Here is a 26,506-nt window from a genome sequence, read left to right on the forward strand (position 1 = left end):
GTAGACGCCAGTGCAAAAATACAGGCAACAACATAAAGACCTATATGGCAACATCAGAACCTAGTGATTCTACACCTGCAAGACCTAAACATACCATGACAGAAGAAACAGAAGAAATCAACCCTAAAAATGACTTTAAGAAGATGATAGAGGCCCTTAAAGAAGAAATAAAACATTCCCTCAATGAGGAAATAAAAACTTTCCTTAAAGAGGAAATGAAAAACTCTCTTAAAGAGGAAATAAAAACTTCCCTTAAAGAGGAAATGAAAAACTCCATTAAAGAGGAAATAAAAAACTCCCTTAAAGAAATGGAAGAAAAAACGAACAAAAAATGGGAAGAAATCAAATCAAGCCAAGAAAAATCAATTAAACAGATGAAAGAAACATTTCAAGATCTGAAAAATGAATTTGAGACAATAAAGAAAACACATGCTGAGGGAATGCTGGAAAGAGAAATCCTGACAAAACGAACAGGAACTACAGAAACAAGCATAACCAACCGATTGCAAGAGATGGAACAGAGAATCTCTGACACTGAAGACACGATAGAGAAAATAGATTCGTCAGTCAAAGAAAACACTAAAGACAAAAAAGTCATAACACAAAACGTCCAGGAAATTTGGGACACCATGAAAAGACCAAACCTAAGAATAATAGGGATAGAAGAAGGAGAAGAATACCAACTCAAAGGCACAGAAAATATATTCAACAAAATCATAGAAGAAAACTTTCCTAACCTAAAGAAAGAAATACCTATGAAGATACAAGAAGCTTACAGAACACCGAATAGGCTGGATCCAAAAAAAAAAGTCCCCTCGCCACATAATAATCAAAACACTAAACACACAGAACAAAGAAAAAATATTAAGAGCCGCAAAGGAAAAAGACCAAGTAACATATAAAGGTAAACCCATCAGAATAACACCAGACTACTCAATAGAGACTATGAAAGCTAGAAGATCATGGACAAATCTCATGCAGACACTAAGATACCATGGATGCCAACCCAGACTATTATACCCAGCAAAACTCTTAATCACCATAGGCGGAGTAAACAAAATATTCCAGGATAAAACCAGATTTAATCAATACCTGTCTACAAATCCAGCCCTACAGAAAGCAATAGAAGGGAAAATTCAACCCAAAGAAGCTAAACACATCCATGAAAAATCAAGCAATAGATAATCCCACACCAACATACACCACAGAAGGACAACAGTTGATGAAAGATATGACAAGCATTAATGTGTGGGTGAAAAGCTTGGTGAAATTCTGAGTGAAGTTTTAGTTAAAGTTGGTTGAACTTGAGATTGACTGGGAGGCCAAAGATTTAAAAAGCAGAAGATTCTCTCAAGACACAAGTTGTGTGATAATAGTGTGTTTTGTGTGTGTGAATGAGAATTTGTAAATGTTGAATTCTAGGCTTCGACAATCATTGTCAGTGCAGATCAAGCTGCAAGTATTTATGTTTTAAAACTTAAATTATAAAGCTAGTTACGTCTTTCTAACAACTAGTTTTAATGTTTATGAGCATATTTTACCTACATTACCTTTTCAGGATGTTGAGAAAGATGCATCACAAGCACAGGCTGGAGGCTGGGGGCTAGATGGTTTTGAGGAAGAGGTCTTGGTGGACTCTTTCATAGAGCAAAGGGAAGCAATGCCTTCTGGGAAATGAGCTAAGTTTTAATCTAGTCTTTAAGATTAGAAGTCAAAAACAAAAATATTAAGGAAAGGAAAACCTAATTGATCTTTGAAGTATTGTTATGTGGAATTGAGTGGGACTTTTGAGGCCTTTCTTCCAGAAAACAAGGACTTGGTTGTCAGGCTTATATTAGGCCTAAACCTTGGTGCCATGTAGTTGTACTTAAATCATTTCAATGGAAAGTGTCTTAGTGATTGGAACTTCTAGTGCAGTTTGGAGTTCTTCCATTTGAAAAATGTGATATTTGCATGGGATTGTTTGAATCTTGTTTTCTAGTCCCTCCCCATCACCACCCTCGTAGTCTGAAGGTAGATTTTTCTCTTGATAAAGGAACAAAAAAAGTGAACATCTTGTTTGTAAATAGGTATCTAGTAACTAGTGGTAAACTTGAAATGGTAAAATTCTTTAAAGCCTAATTCTAGGTAGCCTTAAGAAAATGTATCTTAATTATTTTTGAACCTGTATTCACCTTGTTTTTTTTTTTCAAATATCTTAAGTTATATTTTCTTTTTCAGAGCTGCTTCTTATTTGGGGCTACTTTTTTTTTTAATTGAGGCGTAATTCATAAAAGGGTATATTGTTTTGAAGAGACTTTTTACAACTGTGGCTGGATGTCTTTCTTTAGTCTTCCAAGAAGGGCCATTTTACTTTTTTAGAGTTACTTTTTAAAGTCATGAGGTCAACAACTTGGACTACTATGCATGTAAGTGCTAATGCAAATTAAAGCCCAAGTTGACCTCCAGCAGCAGTTCATTCTATGTTGACAGTGAGAGAACACTTTGCCTGTTAGGATACTGTTACTCGTGGACTGAAATGCTGAAGAAACCCCTCCCCCTATTTTGTTTTTTGCAAAAATCAAGGTATATTCTAGGGTTTCCTGGTTGACCTCAACAGATAAACTGAGATGATAGTCTTAGTTCAGAAATGATCTGAATGTAGATTTACAGTCTACGTGTACAGCTGGCTAAGTGAGATCGCTTTCACAGTTCTGCATGTATCCCATCGGCTCCCCATTAGTCACTGAACACAAAACTGGTATTGTAACATTATCACAATGTTTTGCGCCAATTTTATAAACTTTACAGTACAATATGTGTTCCTTTTCTGAGGCAAACCAAAGGTATATTTCTCAAGGTTCTGCTGCTATCAGCAGCATTAATGGAGGATTTTTTATACATTCGTAATAGATAGAAATAAACCTGAAAAAAAGAAGAAAAAAAAAAGTGGTGGAGGAAAAGGTGAACACTGCAAGAATATTCAAAAGGCTGAGAGTTGCAAACGCCAAGAATGGCTTTGCATAGTAAATGGAATAGATCAGCTCTGAACTATAGCTTACTTTTCCTGGTTTGGTCTGACAGAATGATTGAATGCTTTTGAACAAAAATCAGAGCCTTAAAAACAAGGATTTGGTGAGATTGTAAAATGGTGTGCCACTTTGGCAAAACAGTTTGGTGGTTGATCAAAATGCAAAACATTGTTACTCTGTTACTCAACAATTCAACCTTTAGGAATATATCCTCAAACTACTGAAAATGTGCACCTATGAAACATGTACATGAAGGTTTTCAGCAGTGTGTTGCTAATAGTAAAAAAGTTAAAACAACTCAAATAGCTATCAAATACTGGAGAAAAATAAAATGTGGCTTATTCATACAATAGAATATTATTAAGACATAAAAATGAATGAGAAACTGACAGATTAAATGACTTTGGTGAACCTTCATTAAAAAAAAAAAAAAAAAAAGACAAATCACAAAAGTTCTCCCCTATTAGTCATGGGAAGCAGTAGGGACCAAACTCAGTCTTGAAAAATGTCCCATGAGTCAGTCCTGTTGAGTAACAATAGAGACATGTAGAGGTGAATGAAATCCTTGAGATTTCTTTTATAAAAGGATGTTACAGTTGAAAACCCCCATTTTTGACAGACCTGGACCCAATAATCTTATCAATTCACAGAGTGTTCCGGAAGGGTAGCTACTATGAAAATTAGTTTAAGCACTACGAAACAAAGGATCAAGAACGGGTTAAAGACCACAGAGACCACTCAGTAGGTAAAGTCTCTGCTGCCAAGCCTGACCACCTGAGTCCAACCCCAGACACACACTAAGGGTTTGCTTAGTTTGAATTCTGGGACACAGATATTTAGTGAGGATTGGCTGAATGAATGAACTGGGAAGGCATGTAAAAGGCAGTCAGGAGAAGCCTATGGGGAGGAAGGCCACAGTTGATCTGTGAAGCCTTGTTGAGATTAAGCAACAGTATTTTAACCTTGGTTTTCAAACTTCTGGCTCTCATGTTAACAGTACAAAACAGTTCTCAGCAAAGTGAGAGTTTACTGTGCATGTCTAGTATCATAAGATAATATAGGTGGTGTTCATTTAGAATTTTTTATTTAGCAAGGAGAATTTAAATATAACCACACCAGCATACAGCTGGTGTAACGTGTAGGTGTTAGGGATGTAGCTCAAGAGATGGAGCCTTTACCTAAAAGGCATGCGAGGTCATAGGTAAGATCCCCTGTATTGCAACAAGAAGGGCTTGCCTGTCAGGACCTATTTTGGTTGTACGGACATTTTCATGCTGCAAAAATCAGCTAGAAAATCTATTCCATCTGCTGACTAACCTGATATCATGGATTGCACATCGCCTGTCTCTCTTCTTTCCCCATATTTTCAGAGAACTCACAAGTAGTATAATAAATTCTCCATTTTTCATTCCAATAGCCACCATGTCCCCTTCAGGGCTGTAACACACTGTCCGAGCAGCATGTCCCAAATTCACTTTGTTTAGCATCTTCTGCATAAGAAGCACAGGAAACATTTTACAATTGAAACCAATTTTCCCTGAACCTCAAAATAATACCAAGTTAAAGCTAGCAGATGAGGATTTCCACTTCTTAAAAACTGTAACCTCTCATTTAAAAAGTGTTTGTACCTACTTTATCAGCAATATCCCAGAGTCTCACTGTCCCATCTTCTGCAGCAGAAAGGAAAAAATCCCTGGAAGGATGTGTTGCTAGTCCCCAGATTGGCCCATCCACATGACCATTAACTAAAATGTTACATGCCGCATTTTTCTCTCCAACTTCAATAATTTCAGCATTCCTTGTCCCAACTAGTATTTTGCCCTGAAACACAAAGGGACCGATACATTTAATGTGATACAACAATTAGTTACATGCTTTGAACTAACCTAGCTGCAAGGCAATCATTAGCTCATGAAAACCCTTCTCTTCCTAGGGACACACATGGCAACATCCCTGGGCTACTGCATGACAGAGTCCGTGCTAGAGACAACTCCTCTCTACAGTGATACATCTGTATCTGTACTCTTCTTTGACTATGATAATGTTAGGATCTCCAGAATGGGAAATAAGTGCATTGAGACACACGGAAAGAACTAGAACCCATTTTTTAGTGAAAAAGTAAACTGCTAGGTATGGTGGCCTCCACCTGGAACAGCAGCCCCTGACCAGCTCAGGTGGGATGACTGCAAGTTCCAGGCCAGCCTGGACCACACAGCAGAACTTGTCTCAACAGAAGGAGAATGGTTAAACTTAACTAGGACTTAAGTATACAGACAGGACGACACGTGCATTTGGATTATAGACACAGTGCAAGTGTATAACAGTTTTTACAGAAATGTATAAGCTTTTGTTGTTTTTAAAGGAAGCAGAATAGGGAAAATTAAAGGGACACTGAAAGAGAAAGAAGGCCCTCAGGTATTTGATTGATTTTTGTTTTTCTGACTGCAAATCAATAAATGGAAAACAAACCCCCACCCCAAACTATCATGGAGACTTTTATTATCTTTTATTTATTTTTGTTTGTTTGTTGTTGTTTTTGTTGGAGGTGTTGTTTTCAAGACAGGATTTCTCTTTGTAGCTCTGGCTGTCCTGGAACTCACTCTGTAGACCAGGCTGGCCTTGAACTCACAGAGATCTGCCCCTCTCTGCCCCCTGAGTGCCTGGCTAGTAGAACTTTCTAAAAAGAAACAATAATCCCTTTTCTGAGAGACAGCTGAACTCTGTGCAACAGCTGAGCTGAGTGTGGTGGTACACATCAGTAATTCCAGCACTCAGGAGGCTGAGGCAAGAGCACAACATGGGTGACCTCTGAGTTTAACATCATTAGCATTCATCCCTCACTCACAAACCTGAACAGTGCATTTCATAAACCACCTTACAATCTCATTTACAAAGGGAAATTCTTTAATGTAAGATAAATAAACCATCTCATTTTAAAATTTAATTTGTAAATTTTAAAACTTTGCTTAAGGAACTAGAGATAAGGTTCAGTTTAGCACTTTAGAGCAATTGCTGCTCTTCCAGAGGTCCTGAGTTAGACTCCACAGCTCACAACCATCTGTAGCTATAGTTTTCAGGGATCTGATGTCTGTGCCTGGCTTTGGTGGGCACTGGGCACACATACAATACACAGATACACATGTAGGTACAACACCCATGCACACAGAACAAACATAAAGTAACAAGCTCTGCTTAACCTTGAGCCTGGCTTTAAGTTACAACCTTTGAGCAATATGCTGTAAAAACTCCAAATCCTAAGACCTCTCATACCTGGCCTCTCTACTTCATTCATGCTTGCTTGCCCAGACATTCTGTATTCATATCAAGATCCTAACCATATGTGAGCAGAGGTCCCTAAGGAAGGAACTCCTCAGGCTATGGCCAGTAGCACCGTGGAAATCTGCTGTTGCTGGGGACACATAGAGAGAGCTTCTCTAATAAAAACAAGTCAATGGCGAGGATTTTCAACCCTCTCTTACCTAAGTCAATCAGAAGATTCAAGATAACACAGAGGTTTAAATAATGTCTAGACACAAGTTTTCTGTATTAGTAAACAGTGGAAATGACAGCACCCTATGAATCACTAAGGACTGCTTATTAAGTCACAGGTGCAGGGATCACACATAGCTGTTCTCTGTTTGCTGCTGCATCACACTGGCTCGGGAACACCTTACTTTGCCTCTGCACACAGACCGAACACAGTCTGTGCCTTGTCCTGTCTCAAGCCTGAAGGCCCGGCACCGCCTCAGCTCCTGGTCCCACAGTTTAACTGCACCGCCTTCTTTTGACCTAGGTAGATAAAAACAAAACCCAAATAAGTCTTTATAATTAACTACTACAATAATTTTCACTCAAAACACTAACTTGTCAGACTATTTTAAACACCCTATTTATAACTTCTAGTATTCTAAATTTTCAGGCAATTTAAGCATACATACTGTATCTCAGTCAAAATGTACTTTCAGTTCAGTAAATTTTATTTTGTGAAATATTCATTTTCTTCTGTCACAAGCACAAGTTTATTTAGTCCACCATACATTACAATACATTTCTCATAATTGCTCTCCATTAAGAAAGTGCACAACACAGGATTGTTTTGTTGTTTTCAAAGACTATGAGTGTGCACACATACCATGGTGTGCATATGAAGTCAGAGAACAACTCTGGAATCTGTTGTCCCCTTCCAGCTTTACCTGAGAATTAAATTCATCCCCATGCATGCATGGCAAATGTCTTACCCTGCTAAGCCATTACACCAGCTCCACAAAACTTTTTTTTATGGGTGGGGAGTTTCTAGACAGGGTTTCTCTGTGTATCAGCTCTAGCTGTCACTCTGTAGACCAAGCTGGCCTCACAGAGATCCACCTGCATCTGACTCCTGAATGCTGGTGGCGTGTGCCACCATGCCCAGTCCACAAAACCATTTTTAACATTAGAAAGATAACTGAAATGCAAAACAAGAAAGAGGACTATAGATGGTACGCTGCAGAATTTACTTTTAAGGGCCAAAAGGGCATCACATTTTTACGATTATTAAGATATCCTGCTGACACAATGCTGCAGGCTGTTGGTGAGGAATGGTGTACAAAATGAGGGGTGTGGGAAACACAAGTGTTTGCAGTAATATACAAAAGATAAAACAGAGCCATTTATGGATTTTTCTCTTGAAAGACTGAAAAATAATTCCTTTTGCTTGCCTTAGGAGCAAACACACCTTCCTGTTAAAGAAACAGCGTGGCCATTCGGGCTCAGTTGATAAGTGTGGGCTCCAATGTGCAGGGAAAGAACTGCTCTTCTTAGTCACTGCGTGTCACTCATTTGCAGGTGACTGCACCAGTGGCAAATGGTCTGGACCTGTTTGGAGGGGGTGGGGCATGGGGTTTGAGGCAGTCTCCCAGCCTAGCTGTGGCAACTATCTGTGTAGAGAGACAGGCCTCAGTCTCGGAGAGATCTGCCTGCCACTGCTTCCCAGGTGCTAGGATTAAAGGTGTGTGCCATTACACCTAGGCTTAATTTGATTTTGAAAAAGATTTTTTATAATTTTTAAAATTATGTGCATACATGTCTGTGCTGTATGAGTGTAGGTGCCCTCAGAGCCCAGAAGAGGGCATTGGATCCTTTGAAGCTCGAGTTAGAGGCGGTGCTGAGCATGAGTGCTGGGAACTGAACTCAGGTCCTCTGCAAGAGCAGTACATGCTAATAACTGCTGAGCCATCTCTCCAGACCCTCAATCCTATTTTATTTATTTTTTACTTTTTGGTGTGTGTCGGTATGCACGGATGTATGTTGTCACAGACCACTGTACATCCCCACCAGGTGTAGTCCTTGCCTTCCCACCATGTTTCTCAGGCCTTCTTTGGAGCTGATCCAGACTAGAGAATGGGCTTCTCCCCATTGGAAAGTGCTGGGATTACAAATGCTTGTGCTACTTGGTCTGGCTTTTCCAGCTTTTATGTGGGCTCTGGGTTGGTCCTCAGGTCCTCAGGCACATGGAGCAGCACTTTTACTCACTGAGCCCTCCCCTCAGCCTAGAATCAATTTTAAGTATCTGGTTACTGTCGGGATAGTATACTGATAGCAGACTGTATGCATTTATGTTCGAGGTCTTGTAAGAACGATTTCACAAGGTTGTCTCCAGCACTCTCTCCTTCCCCTCTCATATGACTGTGACTTGATGCCTTACAAGGGAGACACCAGGGAATAAGATACAATGTGGGTTGTAGAGTAAAGGTGTCCCTTCATGTCCTGTCAGCAGTACTGATGCAGGCACACAAGGACTGGGGACACCATCCTTAACCAGAAGCACAGCTGACTATGGCTGTCTCAGATAAGTAGCACTCTGGCTGCTGCAGTTCAGGCTTATCTAAATGTCCAAAAGTAGGCTGGCAAGATGGCACTCCAAGCCTGGTGACCCGAATGGGCCTGGGATGCACGTGTAAGAAGGACAGAACCCATTTCCACAGGTTGTCCTCTGATGTCCACACATATGCTGGGCACACACCTTCCTCCACCCCCCCCCACACAAAACAAATACAAAACAGTAAGTGAAAACTAAAATGCAGACATGTGATTTAAGACAAGAATTCAGAGAATCCCACACATAAACAGCAACAGAGGAGAAGTAACTGAGCAGCTGAGGCGTGCAGCCCAGAAGAGGCCAGGATACCTAACTACAGGCCTTGGGTAGATCACACGTAGTCAGGAAGCATATGAAAAAGGACTCACGGTCTTTCCTTTCCACCAGTCACGATCAGTCCGTCTCTCAGGGTGGTGTACATGGCAAACACAGGCCCATTGTGCGCTCTAGCCACCACTCTACACAATATGTGATCTTTCCACACACAGACATCACCACTGATGGTACCTGTAAACGTCAAGTTATTCTGAAAAGGAGTGGGGAAGGGGGAGACAAACTCATCAAAAGTTCAAAGAGAGGTCGAACAGATGTCATCCTCTATGTGAGCAGAATGCTAGTTCACCCGCTTTGACAAAGCACATGCAAAGGGTGGTGGGCGACACTGGACCCAGGACAGGAGGCTGAGTGATGCTTAGTTCCCGTAGGGCCTTCTCCTTTCCCAAGTCTGTCCTTTGTTAGTGGGACTAGCCTTGGACAAATCTCTCCTCAGTACTGTAACTCTAGTTTACACTGTTCTTTGAATCGGTACCCTCTAGCTATCCAAGAACTAATCCAAAGGTCATGAAACACTAGGAGCAAAAACAAGGGACAGTTAGGGAAAAGGGGCGGAAGTAACGAGTTTGGTAAGGAATTTTGTCATAGAAAGTAAATCTGTTATTGACAGCGAAGTTCGAGGCCTCACTAACTCTTGCAGATGGAGGAAAGTGGCTACTTGGTGCCTCTCTGCAGTTAGAGCATGCTGCAGCTATGAACACCTGCGCTCTTTCCTCCTTTTCTCTTTCCCAGTCTCTAGCATGAAATCGTCACATGACTCCCTGTAAATATGTATGTAGTTTTATGTTTTCAGGTACCAGTTATAGCATTTGAAAAATGCTTAAACTGAACATAAACCTATCTTGTAAGAAAATATTCTGGCCACACTACTGCTTCACACATTAAAAAGCTACTTTTCTCCTGTAATAGCTGTTAAGTTTACCATTTACTTTTATTTATTTATTTATTTATTTATTTATTTATTTATTTATTTATTTTACCAAGAGTGGGCACTTGGCTACAGAGTAATTTTATGAATAAAGAAAGTTCTTCTACATGGACAGATCAAGTACCAGGGTTTCCTTCTGGAAACAAGTGGCTGCTCCTATATTAAGAATAAACAAAAGGTTCCATTCATTTGATATTGTTAGTCATTTTTTAAAAAAGCAAGTGTATTTAACTGTTCTAAACTTGTGACTTTCTTTCTTAAAATATATAATATTTAAAAAAATATTTTTTAAATCTACTTCATTTTCTGTGGAATTTGAAAGGCCTAGCCAGGGCAGGCAGGGGATTCAAGGACGGAGATGTGATTATAAACTGCAGACCCGGGTGGATGGGATGGAGACAGAGAGGCTCCTGAACACTCCACTGAGGCAGGGACTGTGTTCTCTGCGCTCAGCTCCCTGCTGCCCTGCTTCAGACACTGGCCCTGAGCACTTCCAACTACAAGGTGGACCGTGGTTCTGGTGACAGAAAGCAAAGGAAACACCAAACTCAAGTCTGCCCTGAAGGCACCTGAACATGGCTTTCTTGATTTCCTTTTCTTTCACTATCACACATGTGAGGCGAACGAGGAAGCATGAGGATGGCTGAGATCAAAGCTTGTGGAGGGTGATAAATACATGACTAGTGAAGCCCTGGAGATTGATCATGTTCCAAGGATGTAAATGGTTTACAGTAATTGTCTCATTCACTTTCTTGCGACTCCTTAATGTTTAAAAGGAGTAGACTTTTTAAAGATGACAAATCCTTGACCAGGACTTGTACTGTCAGGTTACAGCTCCTAGTCAATATTAATGCTGTTTATGAATATACAGCAAGAAAACTTCAGGTCATGACACACCATCACACAGCATTTTAACAGACATACTGCACCAAATGCAACAGCAAGCATCGTCTGCATCCGGGCATCCTCCAGTGTGCTCAGAAGCCCCTTCTTGCTGAGAAGAGCCCTTCCTGCCAGGGTCCAGAACTTCACGTGCTTTATACCCACAGAGACAAACTGGGTATCTGAATCTGGTCGAAATTCTGCTACAAAAATACGTTGGTTGTGCCCAGCTCTGCAGGCAATTCTGGTCCCTGATACAGAAGACACAACAAAATTTTCCAGGTTAGTATAAGAACCAAGCTAATCACCAGGACTGAACAGTTTCCTCAAATCGCATAGCTTAAAACAAAACAAAAACCCCCAACACCAATGCTTACAAGGAGGCCTTGATACTTGCTCTACTACTTAACAATCACATCACTGGGTACACACATCTTCACAAGTGACACATGTTTATGGGCTACTCTGTGACAATGTAGGGGCCATTTTAAGGACCATACCTTTACATATGTAGTTCCATTAATTTTTCATTACATAAATAAAGTGTTCTGTCTGGAGTATGTTGGGAATTTATTCTATTGGTCTTCCATTCTCAATCCTGGCACTCTTGGGAGGTAAAGACAGGTGGATCTCTATGAATCTCAAGCCAGCTTGGCATCTATGCAGTAAATTCCAAGCTAGTAGGGCTACAAAGTGAGACCCTGTCTCAAAACAGAATGTGTGTGTGTGTCTTCTCATGGGTTAAGATATGTGGTTCAGAGGCAGGTTACCTATATAGTATGTGCTGTGGGGAGGGGGTATGTGTGTGTAGGTATATGTATGTGTATAAATATGTGTGTGAATGTATGCATGTGTATGAGTGTATGCGTGTATAGGCATGTATGTGTGTGTATATGTATGTATGTTTATATGTGCATGGGTGTATGTGTATAGATGTATGGGGGGAGCATGTGTGTGTTATGTGTGTGTGTTATATATGTATATGTGTATGTGTGGGTGTAGGTATGTGTTATGTATGTATGTGTGTATTTGTGTGTGTATATATGTATATAGGTTTACATTATATATGAGTATATGTGTGTTTATGTGTGTATCTATGTGTTGTATGTGTGTATGAATGTGTGTGCATTTCATGGGATGTGGTTCAGTGGCAGATTACCTGTGTAGCATGTGAAAGGCTCTGGGTTGGATCTCAATACACTCTGGAGTTTGATATGTAGCCCAGGAAGGCTTCAAACTCATGACAATCCTTTTGCCTTATCCTCCTGAGTGCTGGGATTAAAAGTAAGTGCCCCCATGCCTCACAATCTTCATTTTTTTTTATTAAAATACCTCAGAACTAATCAAATCATTAGCAAAAATAGTTTCTTACTGAAAGGAAATCATTGCAAATCATTGTTATTACTAACTGTGGTTTCATTATTTCATGTTTTAGAGTTTATGCCCTCACTGGGGTTTTCAAAGGGGACACACACAGTGCTACCAATTGTGTGCTATGTGTTTATAGGACTATAATGAAAAATTGCTTCAATCACCAACTTAAGGCAAATGGTAAAAAAGAGCATTCAGACAGCCTAGTATTCTTGTGAGATTTTGTTTGTGCTTTTGTTTTGTGTGTATGTGTTGCTTTGTTTTGTTTTTTTAATCACACAAATGAAAAGAATCCTACCTTCCTGCCATCTCCAAATGGTGATGGTGTGCTCTGGGTCTAGCCCCACAGACAGCAGCAGCTTCCCAGTGGCACTGAAGCTGACAGAGCACACACCCTTTGAGTGGGAACATCTTAGTATAGACAGTGTCTGCTTGTTCACCGCATCCCAGATGTGCACAGATGGGGCTGTAGCTAAACAAAGACAAACCCAAGTGTTACAACCCTCTCCAAGCTGCCGCTTCAGAACCCAGCATACTCCTACCTAGGAAAGATGGAAATACAGTTTATAATAGCTTGAAGCTGACGCGAAATTTGAAAAACGAAATAAAAGGGAGGTGGGAGGAAAGAAAGGGAACAATACGGAATCCTTCAGGATTCATTATGAGTTCTACTTTCAAGAAAATAGCACTTGGGTAAAGAAATCAGGCAACAGTATTAAACAGCACATTGGACAAAGTGTGTGTGAGTAGAGGAGGCAGCAGCCAGCGAGAGGTCACAAGCTTCATACGTGGCAAGGCTCTGGAGTAGAAAACTTGAGTTTTGTTTTCTTCAGTCTTCAGAGAAGTTATATGGAAACCACACACATTTAACACGGTGCATATGCTACATGCAAGTAAACACTCAATACTGATGTCCTCGGAAAGCAATGCAAAGCACAGGTGACGGACAGGCAGCCAACCGCAAAGCAGCTAGACAGACCCCGTGGGACAATGTAACTCTATAGACGGGAATCTGGGGAAAGGCCACACACACGTTAGGACTTTTAAAAACACGACGTCACTTGAAAATAAAGCTGTTACTCTTAAGAGGTCTACTATTTATCCTTTGCTATTTAAGTCCTTTGGCACCCTTTCTGCTCCTCCTGGGAAAGGCACCAAGGGCTCCATGCTTACTGAGTAAATGCTTATCACCGAACTACATCTCAGCCTGCTTCTCTTTATTGTCTAAACTAAGATAGCATAGTTTTGTGCTATCTTCTTCTCAAATTATATCCTAAAATTGAAGTTAATTCAGCAGCTAATTCAGTTGCAGAACACAAGCACTCTTACTAAAACACTCAAAATACTAAAGTACATTTGCTTCTAATTATAAACTGCAAAGATGAAAAAACATTAAAGAAGATAAGCTGCCTGGAATTATACAGGAGGAAATTCTGGTCTTCTTTAGAAAATAAATTCTGATAAATTTGGACATTTTATAACATATGCTTGCAGCGGGTAGCCATTTCAGCTTTGATCTGGAAGTTCCAACCCCCACTGAGGCTTCAGTAACTGTCACGCCTTGTAGGCGGGGCCAAGAGAGGACCCTGAAGACCCAAGATCTGGATGCACCGCCCTCTCTTGGTTCGAGGACCCTGGAGGTAGGCCGAGTAGAGTTCTCCAGAGAACACCGCCAGACTGTGCTACACCTTTCCCAGACCCTGCAACCTATCCCTTCATTTGTGAGTTACCCCACAAAATAAACCTCCCTTTTAACTACGTGGAGTTGCCTTAATAATTTCACCAATATATGCTATTTATACTGCACAAATGATAAATCTAAGAAACCTTCAAATAAAGCAATTAAACTATGTTAAATTAGAGATATGAAGCCTTTGCTTAGGTTTATCCAAATGTCAAATATCAAAATTACAAGGAGATATAAAAGTTTTACCAATAATGAAATGGATTACTTCTATCTGTAAATTTGGGGGCTGGAATATATGTCAGTTGGTAGAGTGCTTGCCTAGTATGCATAAAGCATGGATTTTCATCCCTAGAACAACATAAAAAACCAGGTGTGCTGGCATACACCTACATTTCTAGGTCTCAGAAGGTGGGGACAAGAGAATGAGAAATCCAAAGTCATCCTCATACATATAGGGAGTTTAAGGCTAGCCTGGGATACATTAGCTCCTGTCTTTAAAAAAAAATGAATGAATGAATGAATGAAGGAAGGAAGGAAGGAAGGAAGACAGAAAGAAAAATTTATCACAGTTATTTGAGTATTGAACTGAATCCCTCATTCATTAAAAGTCAAAGAACAAGCCAGTGAGCAACCCTGCAAGAATGGCGCAGCAGGAAAAATCGCCTGTTGCCAAGCCCAAGGACCTGAGTTTGACCCCCAAGAGCACACAGTGGATGGAAAGGGAGCACTGACTGCCACAAGATGTCGTCTGACCTCTGCCTGCATGCTAGGACACAAGGTCACATCCAAACAAACAAATAAATAAATGCAATTTTTTTAAATTTAAAAGTGAAATTACCCTAAAAATTGGTTAAGGAATATAAGGTGGCTTAAATCAAAAATATAAATGTGGCTGGGTGGTGGTGGCGCACGCCTTTAATCCCAGCACTTGGGAGGCAGAGGCAGGCAGATCTCTGTGAGTTCGAGGTCAGCCTGGTCTACAAAGCGAGTTCCAGGACATCCAGGGCTATACAGAGAAACCATGTATCAAAAAAACCCCAATAAATAAATAAATAAAATGCAATAACTGCTATTACTATGTATAGTTTCTAGAAATGGTAAACATTAAACATTTGTATGCCTGTTTACAAAAGGTTCCTCTGAGATATTTTGCCATACTATATTTGCCAACATACAATGCAATAGACAATAGATTTTTAGTAAATTATTACTAAATATACTATAAATGATAAAGCATTCTATTTGTCTAAAATTCAAATAGCAAGTCCTTGTCAACTGAATTACAGAACGAGTGCATGTGTGATGCTGAGGGATCAAGTTCTGGTCCTCCTGAGTGCTAGGCAAACATTGTACCACTGAGCCACATTCCCAATACCTGCACTTCACAAGACTTTATAGACAAAGAAGATGTAATAAGCTGAATATAAAATCTGTACATATGTTGTTATGGGGGCCTTACACATTTGGACTACTCTAAACTTACATCTGTAACAGAATTTAACTGCAAATTCTTAAGCGTCTAAAGTTACTACAGATGACATTATTGCTGTGGGATGTTCTGTATGGCAAATGTATTAATAAATAAAACACTGATTGGCCAGTAGCCGGACAGGAGTATAGGTGGACTAAAAGAGAGGAGAACTGAGGGAACAGGAAGGGAAGGGAGAGACTGCTAGAGCCACCGCCAGGACAAGGAAGATGTAAGGTACCAGAAAGCCACGAGCCACGTGACAAAGTATAGATTAATAAAAATGGGCTGAATATAAGAGTAAGAGCTAGACAACAATAGGCCTGAGCTAATGACCAAACAGTTTAAATAATATAAGCGTCTGTATGTTTATTTATAAGTGGGCTAAGGGACTGCCGGGGCTTGGCAGGACCCAGTGAGAAAACTCCAGCTACACATTATGTTTATAAGGAATGTTTTAGCATTTGGAAATGATCATGATGAGATTCAGGTAACAGACATGATCTTTTCCCCTCTCTTCTAGTGTGCACAGGGCCTACCACAGCAGACAGTACCTCCTACTTTCTTCTTTATCAAAGTTGTCTTGCTTGGTAACTTGTATTTATTTTTGTGCGAGATACTGAATGCAGAGATTTAAATTTGAGTTACAGCCCTTATACCATATTTCCTAATGTCTTCGTTCCAGGCAGAGATGTTTTCCCGAAACCTCAACTCAATAGGGGTGGGTAGAGCCAGGATAGGTGTGCTAATATCAGTACTCAGGCCCTATTTCCTCTCTTTCACCAAATCTGGATATCACCCATCTCTAGAAAGTCAAATTCCCAACTTTTCACAACCACCTTTAGCCCTTTAATTTTTTTAAATTTATGTGAGGTGCACATATGTACTCTGGCATTTGTGTGAAGGGGAAAGGGAGGAGACAGAGACAGATAGAATGAGTATGTACATGTCAGGGTATGCATGTAGAGAACACAGAGAGCAGCGAGAGACAGAGACACAGAGAGACACAACGAAAGACACACAGAGAGAGACACACACATGCAAAGAAAGAGACAGAGAGAGAGAGAGAGAGACAGCCCTCCAGAAAGACACAGAGAGAGACAGACGGAAAGACACAAAGACAGAGACGGAGAAATGAGAATGAACAGAAATATGCGTGGCCACACATGTGCCAGGCATGTATGTGGCAGACAGAGAATGCCTGAGGGAATCAGTTCTTTCCTTCTACTCTGTGGGTCCCAGGAACCAAACTCTGGATTGTCAGGCTTGGTGGTAAGTACCTCTGCCTGCTGAGCCATCTTGCTGGCTCTAACAACGATTTTTTAAACTTTTTTTTTTAATTTAATCTGTGTGTCTTTCACATCATGCATCTCGATCCCATTCATTTCCCATTCCTGTGTACCCTCCCTCTGCCCTTGCACCCAAATAAAATTTAAGAGGAAAAAGAAAAGAAAAAAAGGGGGAAGGGAATCTCATCATGAAAGCTGTAGTATGGCACAGTGAGCCATGCAGTAAACACTTTTGTCCATATAGCTTTACTTGCAAGTGTTCACTGCTCTGAGGCCTCTGGTGTCTGCTACACTATCGATGCTGGGCCCTCACTGGGACTCCTCCTGGTCATCCCGCTGTTGGCCCGTGTTGTGGAGATCCTGCAGCTTTGGGTCTACAGGACCGGCCCCTTCATGTTCTCCAGCAGATCACAGATGGGGTGGATGTTGGTGGGTCAACATATAACCCTGGTTCTGGGCCTAGGTAGTTGCAGGATTGGTCAGCCTGCCAGCTCTCCCTTGTTCTCACCACATGACAGATGGAGACAGCTTTTCCATGCTCACAGCTTGGGGGCTAATTCATTCACACACCTCCACCAACAGGATTGGCTCTATTGTGCTGCCCAGGCCAGGTGTGGGGCCTGCTTACAACCATTTTTGACTGTTTCTTGTACAGAAATAGATTAGTTCTCTTGAAGTTACTAATTGGATAGCATAAAAATGAAGTTTTTTTTAAAAAGGACATTCCTATCTCCTAGTTTTGCCTTCAGTGCAATTTAATACAAAACACTTTATTTGCTTTTCTTTGAGTCTTTTTGTAGCCCATGCTGGCCATGAGTGCGCTATCTTTAGGCATCCTCCCTCACAATGGCATAATAGGTACATGCAACCACATCTAGCTAAAAATGTCTTTAAAATAAAGTTTTAACATAAACTGTTAGGTAAGTAGACTGTATTTTGACATTCATTTATTTTTTTTTTCACTTTTGTAATACAATAAGTATTAGCTACTTAGTAAGAAAATATTCTCCAGAGATTTCTGTTTTCTGCTCTTCATTAGAATACAGTATGATTTTGTGCTTGGACTAGTCCCCTACTGATCTATTTAACACAGAAACCAGGTCCTTGCTCCATTGGCTGCACTCAAGAGTAGGAATTAGCAAATTGTCACCATTGGGCCAAGTCTATCCCAGCACTTAAAAAAATGATGTTATTTGTCATTAATATTCTATAAGCCATAGGTGGAGCAGAAAGATGTTTGGACTTTTGGGGAAGAATATGATATTTGTATGTACCTTATTACTTATACTTCAGCTATTATTACTATATAATATAACTAAAACAGAAAGTATTCAAGTCTCCTTACCTGACATGTCTGCTGAATCACCTATAATGAAGAATCAGTTAAAAAGAAGCCATCAATAAATAATATAATAATAGTACATTTATAAAATACAATTATAATTTTGTTATTTAATTGACAAAATATCCTATACAAAATTAGGTTATTATATCAAATTGAGTAGACTGAGAGAAGGCACTCACTTTCATTATCTACATATATTAATGTTCTATGAATGATCTTCCTTTCAGTGTATTTAATGAGATACATAAAATTTTAATCATAATAATTTGTAAAGTAATACTGCTATGAACCTTTTTGGGTTTATAAAATGCACTGCTGATCACACTTTGGAGGTTTGATGCATCTGTGTCTGCAGGAAAGAGTTATATCTGAGGAACGGGGCAGCAAAGACAACCCAGACAAGAACAAATTCCTGACTAACAAACAGTATCTGCAGGGCTAATGAAGACATCAAGATACCGAGAAAGCTAGTAGAGTGAGTGAAACAATTGTGACTCACTGAAACCCCCCAACACATGCTAATTTCAATAACGTTTACCAGTGAACTTGACTGGCCACATCTGTAATGCAAGATCATGGTAATTTTTTGACTGTCAATTTAAACAGACCTGCTATCCTACTCATTGAGTTGTCAACCTCGATTTTTTGACAGAAGTTAAAAATAAATCACAGGTACATTTCAAACCATTGGTGAATCTGATCAATACTAATGCCAAGCAAACATTTTTAAATGCCAAGGGATTCTTTAACATGAAACAGAACTTCATTCTCTTACCCAACCTAACCTTTGCTGAACAAGGGCTCTATCCCATTGATCTAGTTCATTTCTTGGCTCCCCCTTTCATCCTTCCTCCAAGTTTTATATACTATTGAATGCAAACGTTTACTGACAGAAATTCCTGCAAAAGCTAAAGGCCAACTGTTTACACAGTAGTCTGAGCAAATTCCGATAACCAAAGTCAAGCATAAGGTAATCGGGCTAGGCTGCACACGCACACGTGCATTCTGAGCAATCTACAATTTAATACACTTCAACTTTTCCTAGGGTGCTGAAATTATTAGAATAAAGTAAATGGTTCAAACTACTTCTTTTTGAAATACAGAAACATACCTACTTGGCCAGTTGCCACTATGTTGATAAATTTGGGGTGCTGATTTACAGTGAGGCACAGAATGTCATCATTATGTTCCTGATAAAAACTCTGAGTCCCTATAAAGAAAGAATTGGAGAGTTAACTTTAGAAACTTTAAGACGCAACAGCCAAATGCACTTATTAAGTATAATAAATTAATTTATTTGTTCACTCGAAATACATTTTGAGCATTAACCAAGTAAGTGATTACTAAGAAAATGATGACAATGAGTTGATAATCTTCAAGGGATAGAGCCCTGGAAAGGATAAACCACAGACAACCTGAAGATACCAAGTACCACGAGAAACAGATGAACAAAAGGCTGGGGGTGTGGCTAACTGTGCATACACACGGTTCACCTGAATGAAGTGGATGGTGATGAAAGCAGCAATAGGGATGGGAAAGTAAGCAGGTTCTAGAATTATGGAAGACTCTGAATACCTGCCTATCATCTTCCCTCTTTGATTTTGTAAAGGAAAAATTTACTAGGGTCACAGAAAAAAGTAATTACTCATTTATCAATCTGGGTGCTGTTTAGTCATATTTCACATTCATCTTATAAGCAGTATTTTTTTTTTAACAGAAAGCTAATATGGTTCCTCGAGCAGTACTGACAGTGAAGGGACCTTTCAGAGGCTCCAAAAGCAGTCCATCAAGATGATAACAAGACTAAATCAAACAGGGGGTAAAATAACTCAGTGTGGCCATGAAGTCAGGACAGCAGGCTGGATGTAGATTATAGAGGACCATTTACAGCAGGTTCTCCACAACCTCAACAATTGCACTAACTATGTTACTTACACTTACTTCCTCAAAGCCCCTGGGTGTGGCAGTGCACACCTGCAATCCCACAGAGGCAGGTGGATCTTCATGAGTTTGAGTTTGAGGCCAGCCTGGGCTACACAGTGAGTTCCATGCCAGACTGAGCAACTTAAGGACTTGTGTCCAAAAAATAAAAATAAGCAAATAAATCTTCTCAAGTTGAAATTTGTTTTGTATTTTCCAGAGCAGAAGGTCCAGTGAGAGAAACAGACAAGTAACTATAGGCTACTGGCTAAACTGGTGGAAAAGAAGCTAGCAGACACTTCTCTGAACATTACAACACAACCCCAAACTGACAGGAAACACTCAAAACCAAAGCAGAACAGAGAAAGGCAGATCTCTATGAGTTGGAGTTTGAGGCCAGCCTGGTCTACATAGCAAGTTCCAGGCCAGCCAAAGCTACATAGTGAGACCCTGTCTTGAAAAAAAAAATTAAATAAGAATACTATTTTTAGTTTTAACAAATAATTTTAAGTGGCTAGATAAGAAGTTCTAAAGTAAAAACAGTGTGTGTCAGAGAATTAAAACCTCCTACCTGTAGCAACATTGTGCAGAATCCCAACAGAGGCCGTGTGATAGATTATATCATCGCCATCATTTAAGTAGTGCACATTGTTCCTGCAGTCTCTGCCTCGATAGCCAAAAGCAAGCTCCAACACAAGATCCTACATGAATGACAAAACCATTGTCCATTACATCCTTCCTCAGCGTGAATGTTCACTGGAGCTCTGGGATACAGACAGTACTAGCATTTTCTGTCAAAGGGAGAACGTGCTTTTAAAATGAAGCTTGACATTTAAATTTTCTTCAGCCTCTCAAAATCTCACATGACATCACATAAAATAAACACACACACATATAATATACTTTATCTTCCCCCACTATCTTCTCATCCCTCCCCCCCACAGAACCCTTTCTTTCCCAAAAGCCCCTCTTACTTTCCCATCCCTTGGTGTCCTATTGCCTGATTGCTGCTGTGTAAATGTGCATGGGTGGGTGGTTATTCACTTAAGAAAGGGCAACGTACCAGGGGTTGTACCCCTGAAGAGGATGATTTCTTTCCCCCAGCAACTACTGACTACAGCTCCTTGGGGAGAGGGGCCTCTGAGGCTACTCCCTATTGGTGGTGGAGTATTGATGGGCCCAGTCTTATGCAGGTAACCACTACAGCTGTGACTTCATGAGTTCAACAGCCATTAGACATACTGTAACATGCTTTCAGCGATGGAAACACACATTCCATATTTTTTAATATAAACTTATAAAAAGAAGAAGGGAATCTGCCGGGCGTTGGTGGCGCACGCCTTTAATCCCAGCACTCGGGAGGCAGAGGCAGGCGGATCTTTGTGAGTTCGAGGCCAGCCTGGGCTACCAAGTGAGTTCCAGGAAAGGCGCAAAGCTACACAGAGAAACCCTGTCTCGAAAAACCAAAAAAAAAAAAAAAAAAAAGAAGAAGGGAATCACAAAGTCATCTCATTCCAATAGAATACATTTAAAGTTTCCATGTGTTAAACATTGACACATTTCTTATGTCAAAAGGAATGTTTCAGTTTGTATTCATTGTTAGTCCAGGTACTACATACTTGAGGTAAATTATGCTCAAATTAGACACCCAGGAGAGCCCAAAGTTGTTTCTGACAAGTCATGGGTAAAGTTCTGGCAGAGAATCCTACAACTACAAGTATTCCTTTTCCCTGCCTTATGGGCAGAGGGAGGAGCTACACTCATCCCCCTCCTGCAGCCCTACACCACACCTTTCTCATGCCGGGTCAGCACAGCTTGCCTGTTTGCTGCTGATCTCGGCTTTAGGAAATGCCTGTGAGAAAGGTTCTTGATGGGAGAGAGAAAGGGAAACAGGCTCCATGTGCCCTATCTATTAAATGTATCACATGGGTAAAAAGTTCCTGAAATAGTGCATCTCATGTTTAACTTATAAAATCAATTTACTATTACCAAGATGTCTTTGCTTCCCTATTCATTCATGAAATCATTCACATAAATTTACATTTAGACATTTCTCTAAGATACTGATCAATTCAGGATATTATTTATGCAACAATAAAAGACTCATTTGAAATTAAGAGAAACAGAGGGTATCAATCTAAATTTCAGTCGACCTGAGTAACAATTAAGCAACCAAGTTTTATAATCAACTAAGCAAAGATAATTCAATATACCCAGTTTCATGAAAACTAGTGGCAAAACTTGAATGTTTTATAAAAAGGAAGCTTGGATATTGAGAAATTTGCTTTCCTTACCTCTATGGGTCTCTTCTTCTTGCCAACATTGTTTGACTGAAGTTTCTCTGGCTGTGGTGGGGCCCTACTCACTGGGGGCCTGCAGGAGAGGAGTGGGAAGGGGAAAGACAGTATTACCAGCCTCCACTGATCTCCCACCCCACCCTCCAGAAATGTCACCCTCCCCAAAGGGAGCCCACTCTCTTTCCCTAGACTGTGCTCTCTATATCTTTATAACTTCTAGTGTAGAAAGAAAGAATATCTTTATTCAATTTTACTTTTATTATCTTTGGTCTCTGTCTCACAATGTAAATAACATAGCATAAGAATGGGCAAATATAAGAATGCTAGTTTGACACACTCAAACATTTCTGGATGGGTATAGTATCATCAAAGCCTGGACTATTGCTCTGAAGCATCCCTTATGGCTTACACAGCAGATGCCTAAAACATTCTGACTGAATTTGGATGACATTTTTATGAACTTTCTGCACTACTGGTAACCTAATTCACACGAGTTCAGATTTCCAACAGCATGTTCTCCATGCTCCTCCATGCCCTTTACTATGCCACTGCCTGATTCCCTCATGGTGGCTAATGGCATCCACAGCAGAAAGTTATTCAAGGAAGACATTTTACAGTCACAAAGCAAGGTAAACCACTCAACACCCCCAAAAGGTCATTACCACAGCTACTGCCTCCAACTCTCCCTCTTCCCTAATCTGTTTATGGAATATTTATCACCTTTCCCTACATAATAGCTTTTGAAACAAGCCCTCTCTTATCTGCTCAGAATCTGCTATTCCAACAAGGGCATAGATTCATATTTTGAATTATATAATTGTGGAAGAACTTTTATAAAACCTAATATTTAATTTTTAAAAGCCACTTACTAGTCCATCTCAACTATTATTCAAATATTTTATAATCTAAACACTGAATCTAAATCATGCATTAATTACTCTCTAAATTTTAAATATTCAATTTATAACTAAATTAGAAAAGATACACATTAATTTTATAAAAACTTCCAACATTTAATTATTAATTAAAGCCATATAAATTTCAAAATTACTGTCAAGTTACAGATTTGTAAAGCTAAAAGAAGTGTTATATCTTTTAAAATGTGTGTGTGTGTGTGTGTGTGTGTGTGTGTGTGTGTGTGCATGCCCACATGTGTGCATGAGTCCATGCATGTCTGAGTGTATATGTACCATGTGCAAGCAGGAGCCCACAGAGGTCAGAAGAGCTGTCAAATGCTCTGGAACTGGAGTTAAGGATGGTTGTGAGCCACCGTGTGGATGCTAGAAACTGAGCCTAATCCTCTGCAAGAACAGTCAGTGCTCTAACCACTGAGCCATCTCTCTAGCCCGGTGTATACTGAACACACAATATAAAATACATGCAGAGTGTTGGGGATCTAGCCTGGTGGCAGCATGGTGGCCTAGCACAAGCAAATGCTGGATTTGATCCCGAGTACTGTAAAATAGTGTTAAATAAACGTGCATATTCACATAGTGCATGAAATAGTCTGTACCAAGTACTACTGATTGGTATAAAAAATATCTTTAGAAAGAATGTGTAACTTTCCAAAGTAAACATAGAATTTTAAAGTTCAAACCTTCACATTTTTGAATATTCTTAAGTAAAAATAGAACTAAATTTATAATATTTAATTATGTTCCTACCTGGAATATTCTTAACTGGACTAGTTCAAAAAATGACAGAAAGCCCGGCTGGCTTTTCTTCCAAGTCAACTTTGTTTGTGAACTTTATTGAACGTGTAAGTACCTCATATCTTTAATTCTAATCCCATTAGCAAGCTTTACCTCTATACCTTATGTAACAATTAAGCATATTTTAATTGTATAAGGATTATTTACATAAATCCTATTACTGCTAAAATGAAATTATTTGGCTTGTAAAATTATACAATTTGGATGCACAGAATGTCAGTAATACAGTGACTTCTGTGAGCTGAACAATTGGGATGCTGTTCCTCTGGAGGGAGGGAGTGGGAGCAGAGGGGGGACAAAGCATCACTGCCCACTAAGGGCAGACAGGAGAGGTGGCAAGAACACAGCAAGGACAGGGTTACCTGGATCCTCTTTTCAGCAGCAGGGACAAAAGGAAAAGGATTATAACACATATTTGAATTTTAAAGATGATTACAGAATCTCGCATAATAAAATATTGTTAGGTTTAGCACAGATAAACTATATTTCATACATTAAAGGCTTGTACTTAAGAAAAGCTTAAATTAATCCATTAATGGCAGAGAAACCAGAAGATTAAAAAAGGAAGACATATGAGAATTCAGAATGTGCTGTGATAAATTTTAGAGTGTCATTCCTCTTGACTCTGTTCTTAAGGAAGGAAAAGAGAACCTTAGCCAGGTACTGCTGGGCAGCTTTTCAAGAAACTGTCTCATGAGACCATCCTTCACAGCTAAGAAGGTTCTCCAGGGACCAACTCAAGCAGTCAGACTCAGTCATCCAGGGCCTTACTGAGTTTGAGACTTGGCTAAAAAAGGAAGTATCACTAAAAAGAAGAATGCCAACTGAGTGTGGTGCTACTCATCTACAATGCCAGCACACTCTGAGAAGCTGAGGCAGGAGGATTGCTGTGAGTTGAAGGCTAGCTCGAGCAACACTATTAGTACCAGGGCAGCCAGAACCACAGAGCAAGACTGTCTCAAAACACATCTCTCCCACTCCCCAAGAAGAAAAATTCCCTTAATAGCAGAATGAAGCTTGGCAGGGGGTATGTGATGGAAATCCAGCATTCTGGCGGCTGTGAGAAGGGATCTCAAATGCCAGCCAGCTCTGGCTACACTTCAAGATTCTGTCTCAAAACACCAAAATCAAATCAAATCAAAACACAAGGGTCTGAGGATGCAGCTGTGCTGGAACACTTGTCTATCACCTGAGGCCTGGATTCCGACCCAGGAGTGGGAGGACAGATAGGACAACATAATGACTGACAGAACTGAAAGGGAGCACAGATGTCTCCTGTTGCAGCTTCCCTGTCAGATGGCTGTCCAAGCACACTGTGACAGTGAGGTTACTTCACGTAAAAAGCTGTCCATATCCAAGTCAGCAATTACAGCGCCACTTAGTTTCATGTTTCAAAGAAGTGATTCCTAGATAACGGAGTGTTCTTAGAACAGCCTTCTTTCAATGCTTTCTTCTACAGTACTCGGAACAGCCAGGGTTTCCTTTAACATGGAGCTCAGTTAAAGGAAACACACTACTTTCCAGACAGACTAGGTCTGAATGCTTCATTTCTGTTAAAATCGTGTAAGATTATGTGGGCCTGCTCAGACATCAAGCCATACTCTGGAGTCATCTGTGCATATATTACTCTGTTGAAAACACAATGAATTTCCCAGACAATTAATTTCCATTGTCAAATTATTCAAGGACACTGACTGGGTTTCTGAACAATTTGGTCTCAAACGCACTTTTCATCTGTATCTCCCAGCATTTTTCTAGAAAGTGGCATCTTTTTTCCTTCTAAAACTGGTTCATTTCCATGATGTCTCCTTTAGAATTGCTCTGAAGACATTTTCATCTCATTGAAGATAGCTGTAAGCCAGCGCTCCAACAGCCTTTTTTATCCATATAATTGTGTTAAACACAAAAATACCATAATTACCTTATTTTTAAAAATGAATGAGTATATTAAACATCATTAAATGGAACAAATGGTTTATGAAGTGAATAACCTTTCATTGATAAATACATACGACTATGTTAGTTTTCACAGGCATCTAAAGGAAATACTAAAACTCACGGATTCTTGAACAGTCATTTGTAAAATTATAATGAAAACCTACTTCCAGAATAACCACCACATTTCATTTTCTAATTGGTTTTGTCAGGTGTAACTAAATGTTTTACAGCAAAAATTAGTATCTTGAAATACTCTAGGAATCAAAATAGACTAATAAACGTTTTGATAGAACATGTCCTTTAAAACACTCACCTTACTACCCCCTGTCTTTGAACGGCAAAGGAGAAGTGGGGAGACACATAAGAAACCGATGGTGAATATACATAACAGTAAGTAAGCAGAGTAAAAGTAACAGCAAAGGAACTTTAAAAAAACACAAAATTTCTATATATGTTTATAACAGACTT

General features: G+C 39.8%; 1 protein-coding gene across 11 annotated transcripts in view; it reads right to left on the bottom strand.

Annotated features, from left to right (window-relative positions):
* The window catches only part of Eml5 (EMAP like 5), a 122,317-nt gene that overhangs the window by 6,714 nt on the left and 89,097 nt on the right, over positions 1 to 26,506 (bottom strand). For 3 of the 11 annotated variants that reach the window (XR_013044454.1, XM_042261024.2, XM_076551182.1), the window contains exons 28-38: positions 26,352 to 26,366; positions 22,386 to 22,464; positions 20,663 to 20,792; positions 19,283 to 19,381; positions 18,172 to 18,192; positions 12,681 to 12,854; positions 11,054 to 11,262; positions 9,237 to 9,394; positions 6,686 to 6,800; positions 4,644 to 4,832; positions 4,329 to 4,501 (exon numbers count right to left, since the gene is read on the bottom strand). Coding sequence is in view for 8 of the 11 variants with exons in the window: in XM_042261024.2 (XP_042116958.1) it covers positions 4,329 to 4,501; positions 4,644 to 4,832; positions 6,686 to 6,800; positions 9,237 to 9,394; positions 11,054 to 11,262; positions 12,681 to 12,854; positions 18,172 to 18,192; positions 19,283 to 19,381; positions 20,663 to 20,792; positions 22,386 to 22,464; positions 26,352 to 26,366 (1,362 nt within the window). In the remaining 3 variants the exon portion in view is untranslated. Of the gene's footprint in view, positions 1 to 4,328; positions 4,502 to 4,643; positions 4,833 to 6,685; positions 6,801 to 9,236; positions 9,395 to 11,053; positions 11,263 to 12,680; positions 12,855 to 18,171; positions 18,193 to 19,282; positions 19,382 to 20,662; positions 20,793 to 22,385; positions 22,465 to 26,351; positions 26,367 to 26,506 lie in introns of those variants that run through there. The other 8 variants (XM_076551180.1, XR_013044456.1, XR_013044455.1 and 5 more) reach the window with 8 other exon arrangements.

This window comes from Peromyscus maniculatus, chromosome 14 (assembly GCF_049852395.1).
Source record: "Peromyscus maniculatus bairdii isolate BWxNUB_F1_BW_parent chromosome 14, HU_Pman_BW_mat_3.1, whole genome shotgun sequence".
Taxonomy (NCBI): domain Eukaryota; kingdom Metazoa; phylum Chordata; class Mammalia; order Rodentia; family Cricetidae; genus Peromyscus; species Peromyscus maniculatus.